Here is a 17,423-nt window from a genome sequence, read left to right as displayed (position 1 = left end):
CCGTGTCACCAGCTCGTCCCTTCCCACCGGCCTCCGGTCACAGAAAAATACCTTGAAGATAAGTTCTCTTCCCACCACACCCCTTGCTTGTCAGAAGAGAGAACGTTGCCAAGTCCGTCAATACGGCCAAAACGTGACATTCATAATAGTAACGAGGGAAGAAAGTGCGGGTTCAATCGCAGAGGAAAGAGCAGGGTTGAGTCCCAACCTGTCTCAAAGTCAAAACTCTGAAGCTGGGCAGACCCGGGGCTGGCAGCGGCTCCTCGAGGCACGCCCGTGGGGGCGTGGCTTGCCGCCGGCGACCAATGGGCCGAGAGGGCGTTCCTAGTCCCGCCCTCCCCCGGGAGACGGCGCGCGCCCTGCGACCCGGAAGTAGCTCGGAAGGGGGCGGGCCCGAGGAAGGGGAAATCGTGACGCTCGTGCCCGAGGGGCGGACGCTGCTTTCCTCAGCGGGCTGCGCGCGGTTTCTGCGGGGATAGTGGCTGGCTCTGTGGGCAACCGCACCCATGGCTTCCGTGCTGTCCTACGAAAGCCTGGTCCACGCCGTGGCCGGAGCCGTGGTGAGGCGGGGGTCTTCACTGCCGGGCCTCTGCGGGGTGGCGGGGGGGCTTCTCCGGACCGAGTCCCCGAGTCCGGCCTGAGGGTGGGCGGGAGGGGAAGGGCGTGTGGGGCTTGGCGGCTGGCGCCCTGACAGGGCCCGGAAGTCGGTGGAAGAAGTGGCGCTGAGGGGGTGGGCCGCGGTGGTCCCACAGACCCTCGGGTTCCGGGCGCGCCGCGGCTTCGGGAACTTTCTAGTGTCACGCGACCCGCACCCCGACACACTTGGCCTCGCCCGGCCCGAGCAGCACCCGGCGCGTGTTGCTCAAATTCTCAGTCAGTCAGTCAATCCGTCAGTCAGTCAGTCAGGGGAGCGTTTGCGAGCTGGCGCAGCGTCCCGCCGGCGTGTCTGAGGAGCGGAGCGGGGGTGGGTGTTCCAGCCTGTCAGCGTGGCCGCCCCTCTCAGACCCGCGTGTGCTCAACCCTGCATCATGCCCCAGTTCCAAGGCCTGCCCCTCCCGGGTCCCCCCGGCGCCCACCCCCCGCCTTGCTCTTTTTTTTTTTCTCTCCCCCCTCTTTTCCTCCCCCCCCCCCCCCCCCCCCCCCCAGTTTCCAGACCTCAACAAGCACCTCTCAGAGCTGGAATCGCAGTGACTAGAGAGGAATACCCTCGCACCACCCTCAGTAAAACCTCCCTGGAGAATTCCTGATCAATGCAAATTCATGGGAGTTGGACCCCCAACTCCATTCGCTGAGGAGGTGGCCTGTAAACCTCACTTCACTGATGCAATAGAGATGTCTGCCTCGTGCACAGTCTTAGAATTAGAGGACCGACCCCCCCCCCCCACCCCACCCCCAGGTTTTATGGACGGACCCCAGGCAGGACTCTGGGAACATTCCAGGCATTGTAAAGATGCAGAAATGAAACTTGTTTGACCTGCCCTAGAATGGGACAGAAGGCCCAAGTATCTAATTGTTGGGAATAACAGGACATACAGGGTTCCCCGGGACCGAATTGCCCGAAACTTTGAATGGAAAGTCCTGAGGTTTTTCAGGCTGCAGTTGAGTTACTGGTTTACACTTTCAAGCGTCGCCTCCCGCTACTCCGTTGAGGAGGCTGTGGGGATCCAGGATGAAGCAGGGAAACTGCTGAGACCATGATTCATCTTAGTTTCTTAATTCAGAGGTGGGCGTGGCTTGGACTCTTGGTAGCGGAGGTGGTGAGAAGTGGTCATTAACTTGGAACATATTAGAACTGCTGTGGTCTCATGGTAGACTGGATCTGGGCATTAACAGAAGGAATTTGTTCTCCACGAGTTTCTGTCCAAGGCAACTGGAAAGAGGAGGATGCTCCCGTTCACCAAGGGTGAAAGCTGTGGAAAAATATGTGTGGGGACGTATATGAGTTTGGTTTTGGTTGGTGATTCACTTAGTTTGATATGCCTCTGAGTAAAGATTAGATGACCTCATCAAGGAATATGGGTGTGATTTGAGAAAAGTTGGAACATACCACATCAAGAGTGGGACAGTGAGGTAACACCAAGAAAGGGCCAGTGGGATGGGGAACTGCGGGGTGGATCTAAGGGAATATGGTGTTCTGAAAGTCACGTGAAGGGTGTGGACCAACTGGGTCAGATGTATCAAAGAAGATGAGGACTGATTTATATATATATATGTAAGGTTAAGGTAAAGGCCCTCCCGTTGTTCGTCCATTTGCTCGAGCGGGCCCAGTAACGTCTCCATTGGAGACTTTGTTGTTACTGTGTCTGGCATATCGAATACTCTCGGTAGCTTGCCGGGCTCTCCGAGAGGGGCGGAGGAATCGAACTCGGGTCGGCCATGTTGGCTGCGTGCAAGGCAAACGCCCTACCGCTGTGCTATCGCATATATATTATTATTATTATTATTACTATTATTATTATTGCATTTTGGGCCATACCCGGTAATGCACAGGGGTTCCTCCTGGTTCTGCACTCAGGAATTACTCCTGGCAGTGCTCAGGGGACCATATGGGATGCTGGGAATTGAACCCAGGCTGGCCGCGTGCAAGGCAAACGCCCTACCCACTGTGCTTTCACTCCAGCCCCTGATTTATATTTCTTAAAAAAAATTTTATCAACATGTTGATCAGCATGGTCAATCCTGCCAGTGGTTAATGACAATGCAGAGGAGTGGATATTGGAGGGTAACTCAGAGACACTGGCAAGAAGGAAAAAGTTCTTAAAACTATTGCTGTTCATTACTTCTTTGTTGCATGCTTTCTATCATCCAGGCCTCACATGCAAGGCAGGTCTCTAACATAAGCTATGTCTGTGGCTTATTGAATTCTGTGCAGTGCACTGCAGTGTGCTAGATATAGAGTGGAGTAAGATGTTTGTCCTCGTGAAGTCTGTATTCTGATCAGGGAGTTAGACTACAGTTGAGTAAACAATTGTATATAGTTTTAAGTGCTATAAAATAAATGGCAGACTTTTTCTTGTGAGATAACAGATTGTTACTTTTTTGACTCTGGGTGGTCTCTTTCAGGGGTATTTCACGTTGCCTTGGTGATATGAAAGTATATACTGGCAATAACTGAAGGGGCATAGCAGGGTTCCAGTAAAATTCTATTTATATCAATCCTGAGGGTGAATTTAGCTCAAGGACCCTCGCTTGCTTCTCCCCTTTTTCCTTTTCCCCGCTTCCCTTCCTGTCTGTGGGCCACCCCAACAGTACTTGGGCCACTTGCAGCTTCGTGTTTGGGACTTGCTTCCCAGGAGCTGTTGCAGGGGACCATGTAGTGCTGTGGATTGCACCCAGGGCTCTGCATGCAAAACTTGCCCTTCAAGCCCTTTACTCTATTGTCCCACCCCAGTTGTTTTCTAATATTAGTACTGGTAGAGCTGACATACTTATATAAATTATGATATCTTTTTCTTTTCACTCTGTTGTCCTTTTTTCTCTTAAAATTCTGCACTCTGAATTTGCCGTGCTGTTTCCTTCTATAAAGTATATTAGATTATCTGATGTGCTCTTTATTTGGGATGGGGTAGATACATGGCCATGCTCAGAAGAACTTAGTCCTTGCTCTGTGCTCAGGGATCACTCTTGGTCGTGCTCAGGGGGCCATATATGGATTAATTGAACAAGTGAGGATCACTCCTGTTGATGCGCAAGGGATCGTATGGGAATTAATTGAACAAGTATCTCACTCACCTTACTGGATTTTCCCTGCCAATCTGATATTCTTTTGTAAGAAAAATTGTTTTTCTCTTCTTGAAAAAGTGTTTATTCCTAAATAAATTTTGGGCTACACTCAGTGATGCTCACAGGTGACTCCTGGCTCTGAGCTCAGGAATCACTCCTGGCAGTGCTTGGGGGATCATTTGGGATGCCAGGAATTGAACACAGGTCAGCTGCTGTACTATCGATCTGGCCCCTGAAAAATTGCTTTTCTGTTTCCCTCAGGATGGTACTTACTGAGAAATATTTACCTGAGACACTGTACTGTGTTTACTTTTTCGCAATTCTGTGGAGTGATTCTCAAACTTTTCACAAACTTCTGTAAAACTGTTAAACATCACAGGACCAGAGAGATAATACAGGGGTGCATACCTTGCTTGTGACTAATCCTACTTTGATCCCCAGCATCTCATGGTCCCCTAAACATCTCCAGTTCAGTGCTGGTGATCATGAATCACTAGGAGGGGCCTCTGGCCTCCTTAACACTGCTTCAGGAACTCAAGAAAGAAAAGGAAAAAAAAAAAATTTCAGGGGCAGAGCAATAGTACAGTGGATAAGGTGTTTGCCCTGCAGGTGGCCAGCCTGGATTTGATCTCTGGCATCTCATGGTCCCCTGAACATTGCCAGGAGTAATTCCTGAGTGCAAAGCCAGGAGTAACACCTAATTCTCACCAGGTATGGCCCCCAAAACAAATTTCACAACACACACCCTACTTTTTCTGGTTGTACCAAAGGGAAAAAAAAATCTCACCACAGAAAATAGCAGTTGGTGAGGAAAATGGTCTTACGGTTAATGTTATGGTGTTATGGTGATGACTTATGTTTAAATAAATTTCTTGAGCATGATATTCAACCAAAGCTTAGAGATACTCAAGGAGAGCCGACTTAATATGGTATATTAGAGCCCTTGAGTGTCTGCTCAGAGTAAGTCAGATGACTTGGGTTGGAATCCTGCCTGTGTCCCCTTCAGCCATTGTCACCTTTGTTTATATAAACTTCAAGACTATTTAGAGTTGTTCTACAATCTTTTCAAACTTTTTGAGAACTTATTTGGAGGTTCTAGAAGGGGAGCACAGCTATTTGTTTACCCTTGACCGAAGAATGTCCGGAGAAGGCCATCCTCTTCAGCCAAGCCCACAGTTTTGGGAGCGACACATATGAGTGGTGGGGGAGGAGGCAACACCCTCCTAGCCAGCCAGATCAGCCAAATCAACCCTAGCTATCAGTGGGATAACATGTCACAACCAGATCACCCTCACATCTGCTCTCTGGCTTTTTGAGTTGACATTTTATATTTGTTTCTTCACTTCCAACTTCCACAACTCTATCACTTGAAGTGGCTACTATTGGCATAGTGCTCAGAGGTCACCTGGCAGAGCTCAGGGGACTGTGTTGAGAGGAGGGGAGACTGAACTTAGGCCTCCTGAGTGCAAAAGCATATGCTTCAATCTGTTGAGCTCTCTCCAGCCCCATACATGTGTACATTTTAAAAATAAGCAGGCTGAGGAGTTGACTCAGCAGTAGAACTCATGTCTTGCATGTATGAAGCCCTCAGCTCAATTCTTGGTACTGTAAAAAAAAAATTGTTTTTGGGAGAGCGCAAATATTCTGTACCTAATTACTGTCTCTTATCCTACTTTGACCACAGAACTTCTGAGAACGCAGTAGTACTCAGAGCTTACCACTGGCTCTGTTAAGGGATCACTTCTGTCATGCTCAATGAACCGTATGGGGTGCCGGGGGTTGAACCCGGATCAGCTGTGTGCAAAGCAAATGCCCTACCTGCTATAGTATCCACGCCATCTCTACTGTTAAAAAAAAAAAAAGTTAGGAGCTGGATAGCTAATAGCACCTAGGGCCATGTCCCTGAACACCTCCAGTCTGGTTTCATTCTGGGTTCAGAACCTTGCTAGCAGTGATCCCCTGAACACAGAACCAGGAGTAAGCCCTGAATGCAACCAGGTGTGGCCCCCAAATAAACAAAAAGTGTGTCAAGCAAGTTAGTGATTTTTGAGTGTTTTGTGGCATGCCTTGGGATAATTTCAAGTAAAATCAAGCATTTCATAACCAGTTTGACTATAGTTGTTCAGATTCCCATAGGATTAACTTAGGTTGATATAGATATGCGATCATTGGAATTGAATTTTTCTGTCTGTGTTCTCTACTTATTCCCTACAGTAGTGCCAGATGGTATCACGTTTACTCTAAATAAAATAGGTTACTTGGGAAGAACCTGCTCGCTTTTTCCATTTTTCTCCCCTAATTTTAGAATCAAATGTAGTTTTTCCATCTTTTTCATGGAGGAAAATTTTTCCCACATTTTTCTGGCCTCAGGAAAAACTGGGATGCATCCACTTCTACTGTCTTTGACCTTGATCCTCCTCCCCATTCACCTCACTGTCAATTTTCTTTTAGACTCTTGCATCATTAATTTACATCACTTTCACTTACCCTTTTTCCAGTGTTCACTTTGCTTTAGTTTTCAGACATGCTTAGACATGTCTTGTCATAAAACAGCATAGATTTAGTCTGGACTACTTAGAGACTGCCATCTTAGTTGCTGTCTGTTCTCTCTTTATGCCAAGTTTATATGCAGAATATTCTGTACCTAATTACTATCTCTTATCCTACTTTGACCACAGAACTTCTTTATTAGAGGTCATTACTTGTTTCCTAATGGCTTAGTTCGCTGCTTTTCTTCCATTCTTACACTATCAGGCTCTTGAAAGTGTTTTGTTATTTTTTTATTAAACTTTTTTTTTCAAATAACAATTATTCTTTTGAAAGGCACTTCACTGTTACCAACTTTGGTACTCTGATTAATATTGACTTCTAATACTACAAGATGTCATAAAAGAATACATAGAAATTGACATTTTTGGAGTGCCAGCTCTTGCCTAGTATGTTTGGTACCATAAATTCCATAAATTCTCCTTTCTCAAAGCAACCTTGATAGTTAAGGAAATTGAGGCATGGAAGTTTAAAGTTACTTGTTTTACATAGTATAGACTGTAACTCGGACCTGAACCTCATAGTTTATTTTATTCTAAAGTCCATATTCTTTCCATTACTCAGGTAATGGAAATAGTTATTCTTTAGGCCACTGTTTCTCAACTTTTTTTCTGACCATGGCCACCTTCCAACCTTGTCTGTTCCTGTGGCCCCTTGGACTGTCCTGGTGGCCCAAGTAGCCATATGACTCCTGGTTAAGAAATGCTATTTTAGATCTTTCATTTAGCCTGTATCTCTGTGTGAGATTTATAGGTGTGAGATTTTATTTGACCGTTTATGTTATATATATGTAAGTGTGAGATTTTATTTGACTGTTATATCAGGGGAAAGACTTTAACTCAGCTTAGATGAGTTACTTTTAATTTGGTGAATTTGGTGATGTACTAGGAGAATAACATTTATTTTGGGGCTATACTGCTGGGGCTTGGCGCACCAAGTGGTACTATGGATCAAGCCTTCTATATGCAAAGAATGCAGTCCAGCCCTTTGAACTAACCTTTTACCCTTGTTTATATTAAACATTTTTTAATAAGCTACATCATATGGGTTTTTGTTGTTTTGTTTTTTGGACCACATGCAGTGGTACTCAGAGGTTGCTCCTGGGTCTGCACTCAGGAATCACTCTGGTGGGCTTGGGGGGACCATAAGGGATGCTGGGGTGGAAGCTGTGTGCAAGGCAAGAGCCCTATCTGTTGTATCACCTCTCTGGTCCTGGGCTTTTCATTTTTGAATTTGTATTGTGTGAATGTGTGTTGCTAGCGGTTGGACTCAAGGCCTCCCTCACACATGCAGGGCATGTGTTCTACCCCTGAACCGTATCACTGACCTTTTTTTTTTTTTTTCCCTTTTTTGGGTCACACTCAGGGATGCTCAGAGGTAACTCCTGGCTTTGCACTTAGGAATGACTCTTGGCGGTGATCAGGGGACCACATGGGATGCTGGGAATTGAACCCAGGTCGGCCGCGTACAAGGCAAACGCTCTGCCTGCTGTGCTATCACACCAACCCCTGACCTTCATTTTTAAAAAATTTTCTCACCTAAAGATTTACCATTGAAATTTTTTTTCCTTTTTGGGCCACACCCAGTGATGCTCAGGGGTTACTTCTGGCTCTGCACTCAGGAATTACTCCTGACGGTGCTTGGGGGACCATATAGGATGCCAGGGATTGAACCCGGGTCGGCCACATACAAGGCAAAAGTTCTACCCGCTGTGCTATCACTCCCGTCCCAGAAATATATATATTTTTTAAATTTTTCTTTCTTTCATACTATGCACTCCATGAGATGATGCTGAGTACAAACTACAGTGGTGCAGATACGACTCAACAGTTTCTGGACTCTTTTCTGGAAATTGACTTTGGAACCGGCATTGCATTTTTGAAAAAACAATTTTTTAACCTCTGAGGTTAAATTAACATTTTGGAAATGATTGAATTTGGTAACTTGGTTCATAGACCAACCCACACATCATTGTATACTTAGAAGACATGATGCTTTGCTTCTATTTATTTTTGTTCCTGCCTATTATTCATATTAGATTGCACATACTGGGGTAACAGCTCCTTTCCAGGTTAACCCTGCAGATTCATTATGACTTAGAGTGTTCATTGTTTTCAGCTCAGCATCATGTTTATGTTATTAGAATTTGGTGATTCGTGAATATAGTAGCCCAGGGGTAAAGTGTATGTGTGCCTTGTACATCGAGGCCTTGGGTTCATTTGCTAGCACCCCGTGGGCCCAGTACCCAAATAGCAGATAAACTTTGGGTGTTAAAGAAAAAGCATGGGGGTGCTGGACCAATAGCACAGCGGGTAGGGCATTTGCCCTGCACTCAGCCAACCCAGGTTCGATTCCCAGAATCCCATATGGTCCCCTGAGCACAGAGCATTGCCAGGTGTGACCCAAAAAGCAAAGCAAAACAAAACAAACAAAGGAAAAAGCATAGGGGCCAGAGTGATGGTACAACAGACAGGTAAGACACTTGTCTTGCACTTGCCAACCAGGGTTCGATCCTCGGCATCCCATGTGATTCCCCGAGCACTTCCAGGAGTAATTCCTGAGTGCAAAGCCATGGAGTAACCACTTAGCATTGCTGTGTGTGGCTCCAACAACAACAACTTTTTTTTTTAAATGAAGGCTCAGAAAATGTATAAGCAGATAACGTTTTAGATGCATAATCTAAAATGTAGATAGTGGTGTATATATATATATATATTTTTTTTTTTTTTGGCCACACCCGGTGATACAGAGGTGAGCCAGATTACTCCTGGCTTTGCACTCAGGAATTACTTCTGGTGATGCTTGGGGGACCATATGGAATGCTGGGAATCGAACCTGGGTTAGCCGCGTGCAAGGCAAAGCCCTACCCGCTGTGCTATTGCTCCAGCCCCCTGATGGTGGTATATTCTTAAGAAGTTGTTTACAGCAAAGAATTTTAAAAAATGCCCAGTACTTTGACTCAAAAAAAAAAAAAAAGGATTTCTGTGACTTTGTTTGCTGTGATTTTTTTCCCCCTAGGTTGTAGTATGGTATTGCCAACTGCCTAGTTTTGTTTTGTTTTTTGGCTAGTAAGTATTTTGTTGATAGGTCTTGTTCCTTTAGTATTCATATTCTAGTAAGAAAGCCATTCATTAACAACTGATAAATGGGCCAGAGATAGTACAGTGGGTAGGGCATTTACCTTCCACTTGTCCAACCTAGGTTTGATCCCTGGCACCCTGTATAGTTTTCTGAACCCTGCCAGGAGTGCTCCCTGAGTGCTAACCAGGAGTAAGACACACACATACATACACACACACACACACACACACCCCTTGTATATTGTACTGATCATTGTATAATGGTATTTTGTACACCATATGTGTATACAGTATATGATACTATTAGAACCCAGATGAGAAGGTAGTTAATTGATCATCTCATATTTACTATGCTTAAGATTGGATAAGTAATTTCTTAAAACAGTGTCCCTCTTTCGACTTTCCTATATATCTTCATTCCTGTGACTCTGCCATTCTTTTAGCCACCACTTAAACTTATTTAAGACCTTTTATAATCAGAGGTATTTTACTAAAGCACTGGTTGTATTTAAGTTCTGGTCTTTTAGGGTGGAAGTTCTTCAGTATACTTAGATGACCTTCTGAAAGTAATACAGTATGTCTCTTAATCAGTTACCTGTATATAAAGGGTATAACTGCAGATTTATGGAGTTTTCACTGATTATTTTTCATTTGCCTAATTTTCCTGTCCAAGGATAAAATGGTTGCTATTTTATGTTTAGCTATTTGCTTCCATTTAATGTATATTGCTCTGTCAAATATCACAAATGTTTTGAACATGGGATTAAGTTAGGAATGTGTTTCATAGTTTACTAAATATCCAGGGAATATGGAAGAGTGGTATTAGATCCTGTGTAGGAGGCTCAAGATGTGGTTGAGAGGAAAGCACGTGCTGTGTTTGCCTGAGGCTGTGAATTTGATTATCAGCACTTTAGAGAGGGAGAAAAAGAGGGGAAGGGGGTGGTGGCAGAGACCCTATAGGGTTTTAGATTCTAAGCATGACTGTGTTATCAACCTGTCTTCATACAGTTTTATCATGAAAAATGAACGAAACAAGAATAAATAAACACATTCACAAAGATTTAAAAATATTTATTTGCATGGGCCAGAGAGTACAGCGAGTAAGGTGCTTGCCTTTACACAACTGATCTGAGTTTGGTCCCAGAAACTCCATGTGGTCCTCTAGGCCCAGCCAGGAATGATCCCTGAGTGCAGAGCCAGGACTGAGCTCAGAGCCAGGTGTAAGCCCTGAATACCATCAGACCCCCAAACCTCACCCCCATGTCAGGATTAAAATGCACAATAAAAGTCATGAAAGTGGTAGAAATGAATATAACTTCATTTCTGAGGTAAAATAATTAGAAAATAATTAGTAAATAATTAGTGGTAAAATAATTTTAAAAAATTAGTCAAACAAGGGGCTGGAGAGATAGCACAGCGGATAGGGCGTTTGCCTTGCACGTGGCCGACCCGGGTTCGATTCCCAGCATCCCAAAGGGTCCCCTGAGCACCGCCAGGAGTAACTCCTGAGTGCAGAGCCAGGAGTAACCCCTGTGCATCGCTAGGTGTGACCCAAAAAGCAAAAAGAATTAGTCAAATAAGAAAGAGAAAAACAACATAGAATGTATGATAGCTCTCTGAGTGGCAGCTATAAATGTTAATGAACTAAGTGTTTCAGTTAAAAGGAATGCACTAGATTTTTTAACTTTTAACAAGGGGGATCCTATTTATAAAAGACTTGAAAAGATGAGTATGCAGAAAGTTTTAAGGTGATAATGTGAGAAAAGACCTACCAGACAAGTACCAAAAAATCTGGTGAAACTATGAATAGCCAACAAAATAGACTTTAATATAATGTCATTATTAGAGATTAAGAAGATGATGTAATCTGGAGAGATAAAGCAGAGAATAAGGTGATTTTCTTGACTGGGTTTGATCTCCCTCTTACCATATATGGTCACCACGCCCAGCCAAGAGTGATTGCTGAGTGCAAAGCCAGAAGTAAGTCTTGAGCACCACCTGATGTAGCCCAGGCTACCCCCCACCTGCAAATAAAATGATCACAAAAATATAAAAGGCTTACAGTCCATCGGGGCTGGAGCGATAGCACAGCAGGTAGGGCGTTAGCCTTGCATGCGGCCAACACAGCCAACCCAAGTTTGATTCCTCTGCCCCTCTTGGAGTGCCCAGCAAGCTACCAAGAGTATCTCCCCTCACGGCAAAGCCTGGCAAGCTACCTGTGACATATTCAATATGCCAAAAAGCAGTAACAAGTCTCACAATGTTGCTGGGACCTCTCAAGCAAATCAACGGACAACGGTAGGACAGTGACGGTGACAGTCCATCGGGAAAATTAAGCTCTTTTAAATTTGTGTTCACATAATGTCTAGAGCATACAGCAAAAACTAATAAAACTTTAAAAATTAACTCAGACTTCATCAAAGTGAAACATTTTTAGGAATAGGTGATAGCAGTAGGAGGAAACAATTTTGCCTAATGGGCATAGACAGGACATTGTAAGAGCAGTAGAATACATGTTAGTTTCAAGCCAAACATGAAAAAGTTCAGTAAAACTGAAAGTTCTGAGGCTAAAAGCAAAATTTAACTTAAAAATATTTTATTTTTGACAGCCATGCCTGGTGGTGCATACCAGGTAGTACACACATATACATATATACATGTAGATACATATATATATATATATATATATACACACACACATATACACACATTTGTGTATGGGCTGGGCTGGAGCGATAGCACAGAGGGTAGGGTATTTGCCTTGCACGCGGCCAACCTGAGTTTAATTCCTCCATCCCTCTCCGAGAGCCTGGCAAGCTACCAAGAGTGTCCTGCCTGCACGGCAGAGCCTGGCAAGCTCCCTGTGGCGTATTCGATATGCCAAAAACAGTAACAACAAGTCTCACAATGGAGATGTTATTGGTGTCTGCTCAAGCAAATCGATGAACAACGGGAGGACAGTGCTACAATGCTACATATATGGGCTGGAGCAATAGCAGAGCAGGTAGGGCATTTGCCTTACACGCGGCTGACTCGGGTTCCATTCCTCCGTCCCTCTCGGAGAGTCCAGCAAGCTACCGAGAATATCCCGCCTGCACAGCAGAGCCTGGCAAGCTCCCTGTGGTGTATTCGAAATATTAAAACAGTAACAACAAGACTTCACAATGGAGGCGTTACTGGTGCCCACTCAATTGATGAACAACAGGAGGACAATGCTACAGTGTGAGAATTGTTGTTACTGTTTTTGGCATACCACAGCTAAAAACAAACTGATGACACTGAGTACATATTAAAGCATGTGGGAGAAAACTGAAACTACAAATGAAAACTGTAATATTATCACGAAGGAAAAAATAAAGTGAAATTTTAATAAGTGAAAAGATATACTGGGTTTGTGGACTGAAAGACAGTATTAAAATGGCAGCCCTCCTAACAGATTTAATATATAATATAGTCCCTATAAATTTTAAGGGCTTTTGTATTTTATTTTTAAAAAAAAAATTTTTTTTTTTCCAGAAAACAGTAGTAGTTCTGAAAGTTTCTTTGAAAATGTAAAAGACTCAGAGTTGCCACAGTCTCTTGGGAATGAGAACAGAGTTGGAGAAGTCAGACTTCCCAAGTTTAAAACTTAGTACAGACTAACAATAAACACGAGAGTATAGAACTGGTAGAAAGATCAGTGGAATAGAATTGAGAAATCTTTGAATTCACCTAAAGTTTATTTTCAGCAGGGTGCTAAAACATCTGTGGGGGGAAAATGTGTATTTAATAAATGGTTCCAGGACAGCTAAATAATCACATGAAATGACTAAAGTCAGAATCAGATCCCCCAGCCCTCACCATGTGATGTCAAAACAGCCAGACAAAATTGAAAATGAGCCACAAACCTCAATGTAAGAACTAAAACTACAAGACCCTTAACTTGAAACAGGCATCCATCTTCTTACCTTTAGCGAGCAAGTGATTTCTTAGATTCTGGGTAGAATAGGGATGTGTTCACCTTCACGCTACAACTGTGAAGCCTGTTGCTTTTCTTGTTACATCAAGAAATAGCTGAGCTATCCATCCTTGGGTACTGTGTGATACTCTGGGCTTACTCTTGGCTTGTTGCTTAGGGATCACTCCTGGCGGTAGATGGGGGTGGGATGGTCATAGCAGTATTTGGTGCTGGCAATCAAAAAGGATAGATACATGTAGGGTAAGTACCTCACCACCTCTACTGTCTCTTCAACTGCTCCATCAGTTTAATACTAAAAATCATTTGGGGAGGCCAGAACGATAACATAGCAGGTAGGGTGTTTGTATGCGGCAGATCTGTGTTTGATCCCCAGTATCCCATATGGTCCCCTGAGCACTGCTAGGAATAATTCCTGAGTACAGAGCCGGGTGTGACCCAAAAAGTCAAACACAAAAACCCCACAAAAAAACATACTTGGAGATTAAACATTATTTCTTTCTCCTGGTATGATCCCAGCCGTGCCATGGATTATTTCTGCCTCTGTACTGTCTCCCTCTGGCATTGAGATTTAACATGAGACATGAGTAACATGAAGAAGCTTCTTTGGTCCGCTCAACTTGTGTATCCATTTGGCTGTGTTTTCTATCCCTAAATGCTAGTGAGTCATTTTTTTTTTTTTTTACACTTTTTGGATCACATTTGGTGATGCTCAGGGGTTACTCCTGACTCTGTACTTAGGAATTACTCCTGGAAGTGCTCAGAGACCATGTGTGATGCTGGGGATTGAGCCCAGATCAGCCACATGCAAGGCAAACACCCTCCCTGCTATACTGTTACTCTGGCACCTCTTCTTTTTCTTTTGGCTTTTAGGGTCACACCTGGCTTTGCAGAGAGGGTATTAAGAAAATGATATCAGATGGGTTGGAGAGATAGTACAGTTGGTGGGGTGCTTGCCTTTCATGCAGCTGACCGACGTGATCCCTGGGATCCCATATGATCTCTTGAGCACTGCCGGAGTGATTCATGGGTGCAGAGCCAGGAATAACCTCCTGAGCATTTCCTGATGTGTCCCCCAAAAAACAAAAAAAAGGGGGGAAAAGAAAATGACACAGCACAATTATAACAAAAAACGTGCAAATTTTATTTCATTCTAATTGAAAGCTTTGTATTTTATTTATTTATTATTATTATTAAACTTTTTTGGGGGGTCATACCTGGCCATGCTCAGGAATTACTCCTGGCTCTGCACTCAGGAATTACTCCTGGCAGTGTTTGGGGGGACCATATGGGATGCCAGGGATTAAATCTGGGTTGACCACATGCAAGGCAAATGCCCAACCCTCTGCATTATCTCTCCTGAAAGCTTTGTACTTGAAAGATACTACCATGAAAGTACAGACAGTGAAATCTGAGAACATACTTGTAAATCTTACTGGATAAGAACCTTATATCTATAATAAATATTTACAATTCAAAAATGGAGAGCAAATAACCCATTTTAAAAAATGAGTAAGTTGGGGCTTGCCTTACACATGGCCAACCTGCATTGGATCCCCAGCACCACTTCTGGCCCCCTGAGCCCTTCCAGTAGTGATCCCTGAGTGCAGAGCCAGGAAAAAGCCCTATGCACTGCCACGTGTGGCCCCAAAACAAAAACATAAATGCTCAGTAGCAGAATGCTCTGCATATATGACTGAGTTATTTAAAAGTTTTTAATTTTGGGGAGACCACATCTGGTAATGCTCAGGGGTGTTACTCATGAATCACTCCTGGCAGTGCTTAGGGGACCACTTGAGATGCTGGGGATGGAACCTGGGTTGGCTGCATGCAAGACAAGTGCCCTCCCTGCTGCATTAGCACTCTGGCCCAAGTCCCTGAGTTTGATCATTGGGAAACCATTCATCCCACATCCCATAAGTGGAAAAAGTAGGGGCTGGAGCTATAGTACAGTCGGGAGGGCATTTACCTTGCATGTATCTCACCCAGGCATCCCATATGGTCCTCTGAGCACCACCAGGAGTAATTCCTGAGTGTACAGCCAGGAATAACCCCTGAGCACTGTTGGGTGTTACCCCACCAAAAAAAATTAGATAAAATTTAAAATATTTTTTCCATGATCCAGAGACTCACAAATGAATTTCAGAAGAGAGAAGCATGACGCAGAGATGCCTCCGGAACCCAATTACTTAAAATTTTAGAATTTCAGGAGTATATAGCCGCGAAAGCAGCCGTGCAACATCTCATACTATTCACAACAAGCAATAAAAAATAAATTATTTAGCATCTGCCTGTGGGGCAGGCTTGAGTGGTAGAAAATTCAATGGTGGTGGGAAGGTATAACGGTGATGGGTGGGACTGGTGTTGAAATATTGAATGTAATCACTTACGAACAACTTTATGAAATAAAATTGAAAATTTTTTTTTCCGTGAAGAATTTAAGTAGCTAATAAAACTATGAAAAGATGCTGGGCATTAGTTACCAGGGAAATGCAAGTCAGAACCTCAGTGAAATATTTTAAATCACTTGAATGGATGTAATCAAATGGAGGGTAAAGATATAGAGAAATTAGAACCTCCTTTTGTTGATGACAAAGTAAGATTGTGCAACTACCGTAGAAAACAATTTAGCAGTATCTGAAAATGTTAGAGGGCCAGAACCAGAGGTAGGGTATAAAATAGCCTTGCTCCAGCCATTTCCTGTTCTGAGTGAATGACCTTGTGACTGGAAATTAGTTTTCACAGCACCAAGTGATTCATTGCCAAGGGGGAATGGTAGAATGTTGTGACTGAAAATGTTTGTTTTCCGGGAGATACAAGAGAATGTTTCTTTGGGAGAAGATTCTTTTACATTGTAATTATTGTCAGCACTAGAACTCCCACTCAGATGGTTAGAAATCTTTGAAATTCAAAATAATGGATTTATTTTTATGCCTCTCTGGTACAAAAATATGTAAGTGAACAGATATCCTAGAGGTGGATAAACAGTCAAGCATATGAAAAGAGGAATTTAATTCAAATTTTAAAATATCGTGTTTTTTTTATAGCTTGGCATAAAACTTGAATATGTAATAAATATTTTCCTTTAGATAACAGTTGCTTATAAAAAACAGTCATCTGTGTGTTTTTGTTTGGCAAGGACACAACTATAACAAGACCTCAGTGTACAGAATAACTATGTTATAAATTTACCTTTAGCATTTGGAATACATTTCCTTGGAAATACTGATTTGCACATGAATATGATCATATAGTCACTAACAAGTTTAGGGATTCCAAGCTTTATGCCAGGTTCCTGGACTAATCCATAAAAATAGGGCCGGAGAGATAGTAGAGTTTAAGGTTTTTGCCTTGTATGTAGTGGACACTGTTCAAATCCAGCACGTCTTAGGGGTTCCCTGAGCCCTGCCAGGATTGATCCCTGAGTACAAAGCCAGGAGTAAGCCCTGAGCACTGCTGGGTGTGGCCCAAAAACCAAAAAAAAAAAAAAATTTTTTTTTACATTGTGTATACTTGTGTAACATATAATACATTCTCAGCTTGTACTTATTTTAGCTAGTTTTTAGTTTCTTATTAGTATAACTGAGGCCAGGCGAGCGACTTTTGGGCCACATCTGCCTGTGCTCAGGTCTTGCTCTCAGATAGTTGGGAAATGCTGGTCAAGGTCACCATCGTGCTGGGTGAAAATGGCCAAATTTTTATTTCCTCCCACCTGACATCCCTTTCTCTGTGTGTCTGTTCTTGCTTGTCCCCGTCTAGTTGGGAAATGGTTTTGTGGGCTTCTGGGGAGATAGAGAACTGGCTGGCTTTGGGGCTTGGAGATCACTCCTGGCAGTGCCCAGGGGACCAGATGTGCTGCCAGTGGTTAAGCCAGAGTCATCTGCGTGAAGTGCAAGTGTCCTGAGCCCTATATTATCCCTCTGGTCTCTCTGTTAGTATAACTTTTTTTTTGCTTCGTTTTGTTGTTGTTGGGGAGCCATACCTGGTGATGCTGAGGCTTACGCCTGGCTCTGCAGTCAGGGACCATGGAGGTGCTGGCGCGCAAAAGGCAAGCACCCTCCTGGCGTTTTTTTCCTGGCCCGGTTTTATATCATATTGTGTAGGCCAGATTTTCTCAA

The 17,423-nt window shown here is 43.6% G+C and overlaps 1 protein-coding gene across 1 annotated transcript in view; it reads left to right on the top strand.

Annotated features, from left to right (window-relative positions):
• Positions 1-393: 393 nt before the first annotated feature.
• SLC25A17 (solute carrier family 25 member 17) overlaps positions 394-17,423 on the top strand; it is a 41,165-nt gene continuing 24,135 nt past the window's right edge. The window contains exon 1 of the mRNA XM_056137514.1: positions 394-560. Within this exon, the coding sequence (XP_055993489.1) occupies positions 507-560 (54 nt within the window). The 5' untranslated portion in view covers positions 394-506. The remainder of the gene's footprint in view (positions 561-17,423) is intronic.

This window comes from Sorex fumeus, unplaced genomic scaffold, assembly GCF_029834395.1.
Source record: "Sorex fumeus unplaced genomic scaffold, SorFum_2.1 ptg000125l, whole genome shotgun sequence".
Lineage (NCBI taxonomy): Eukaryota > Metazoa > Chordata > Mammalia > Eulipotyphla > Soricidae > Sorex > Sorex fumeus.
This window is presented reverse-complemented; position numbering and strand designations above follow the sequence as displayed.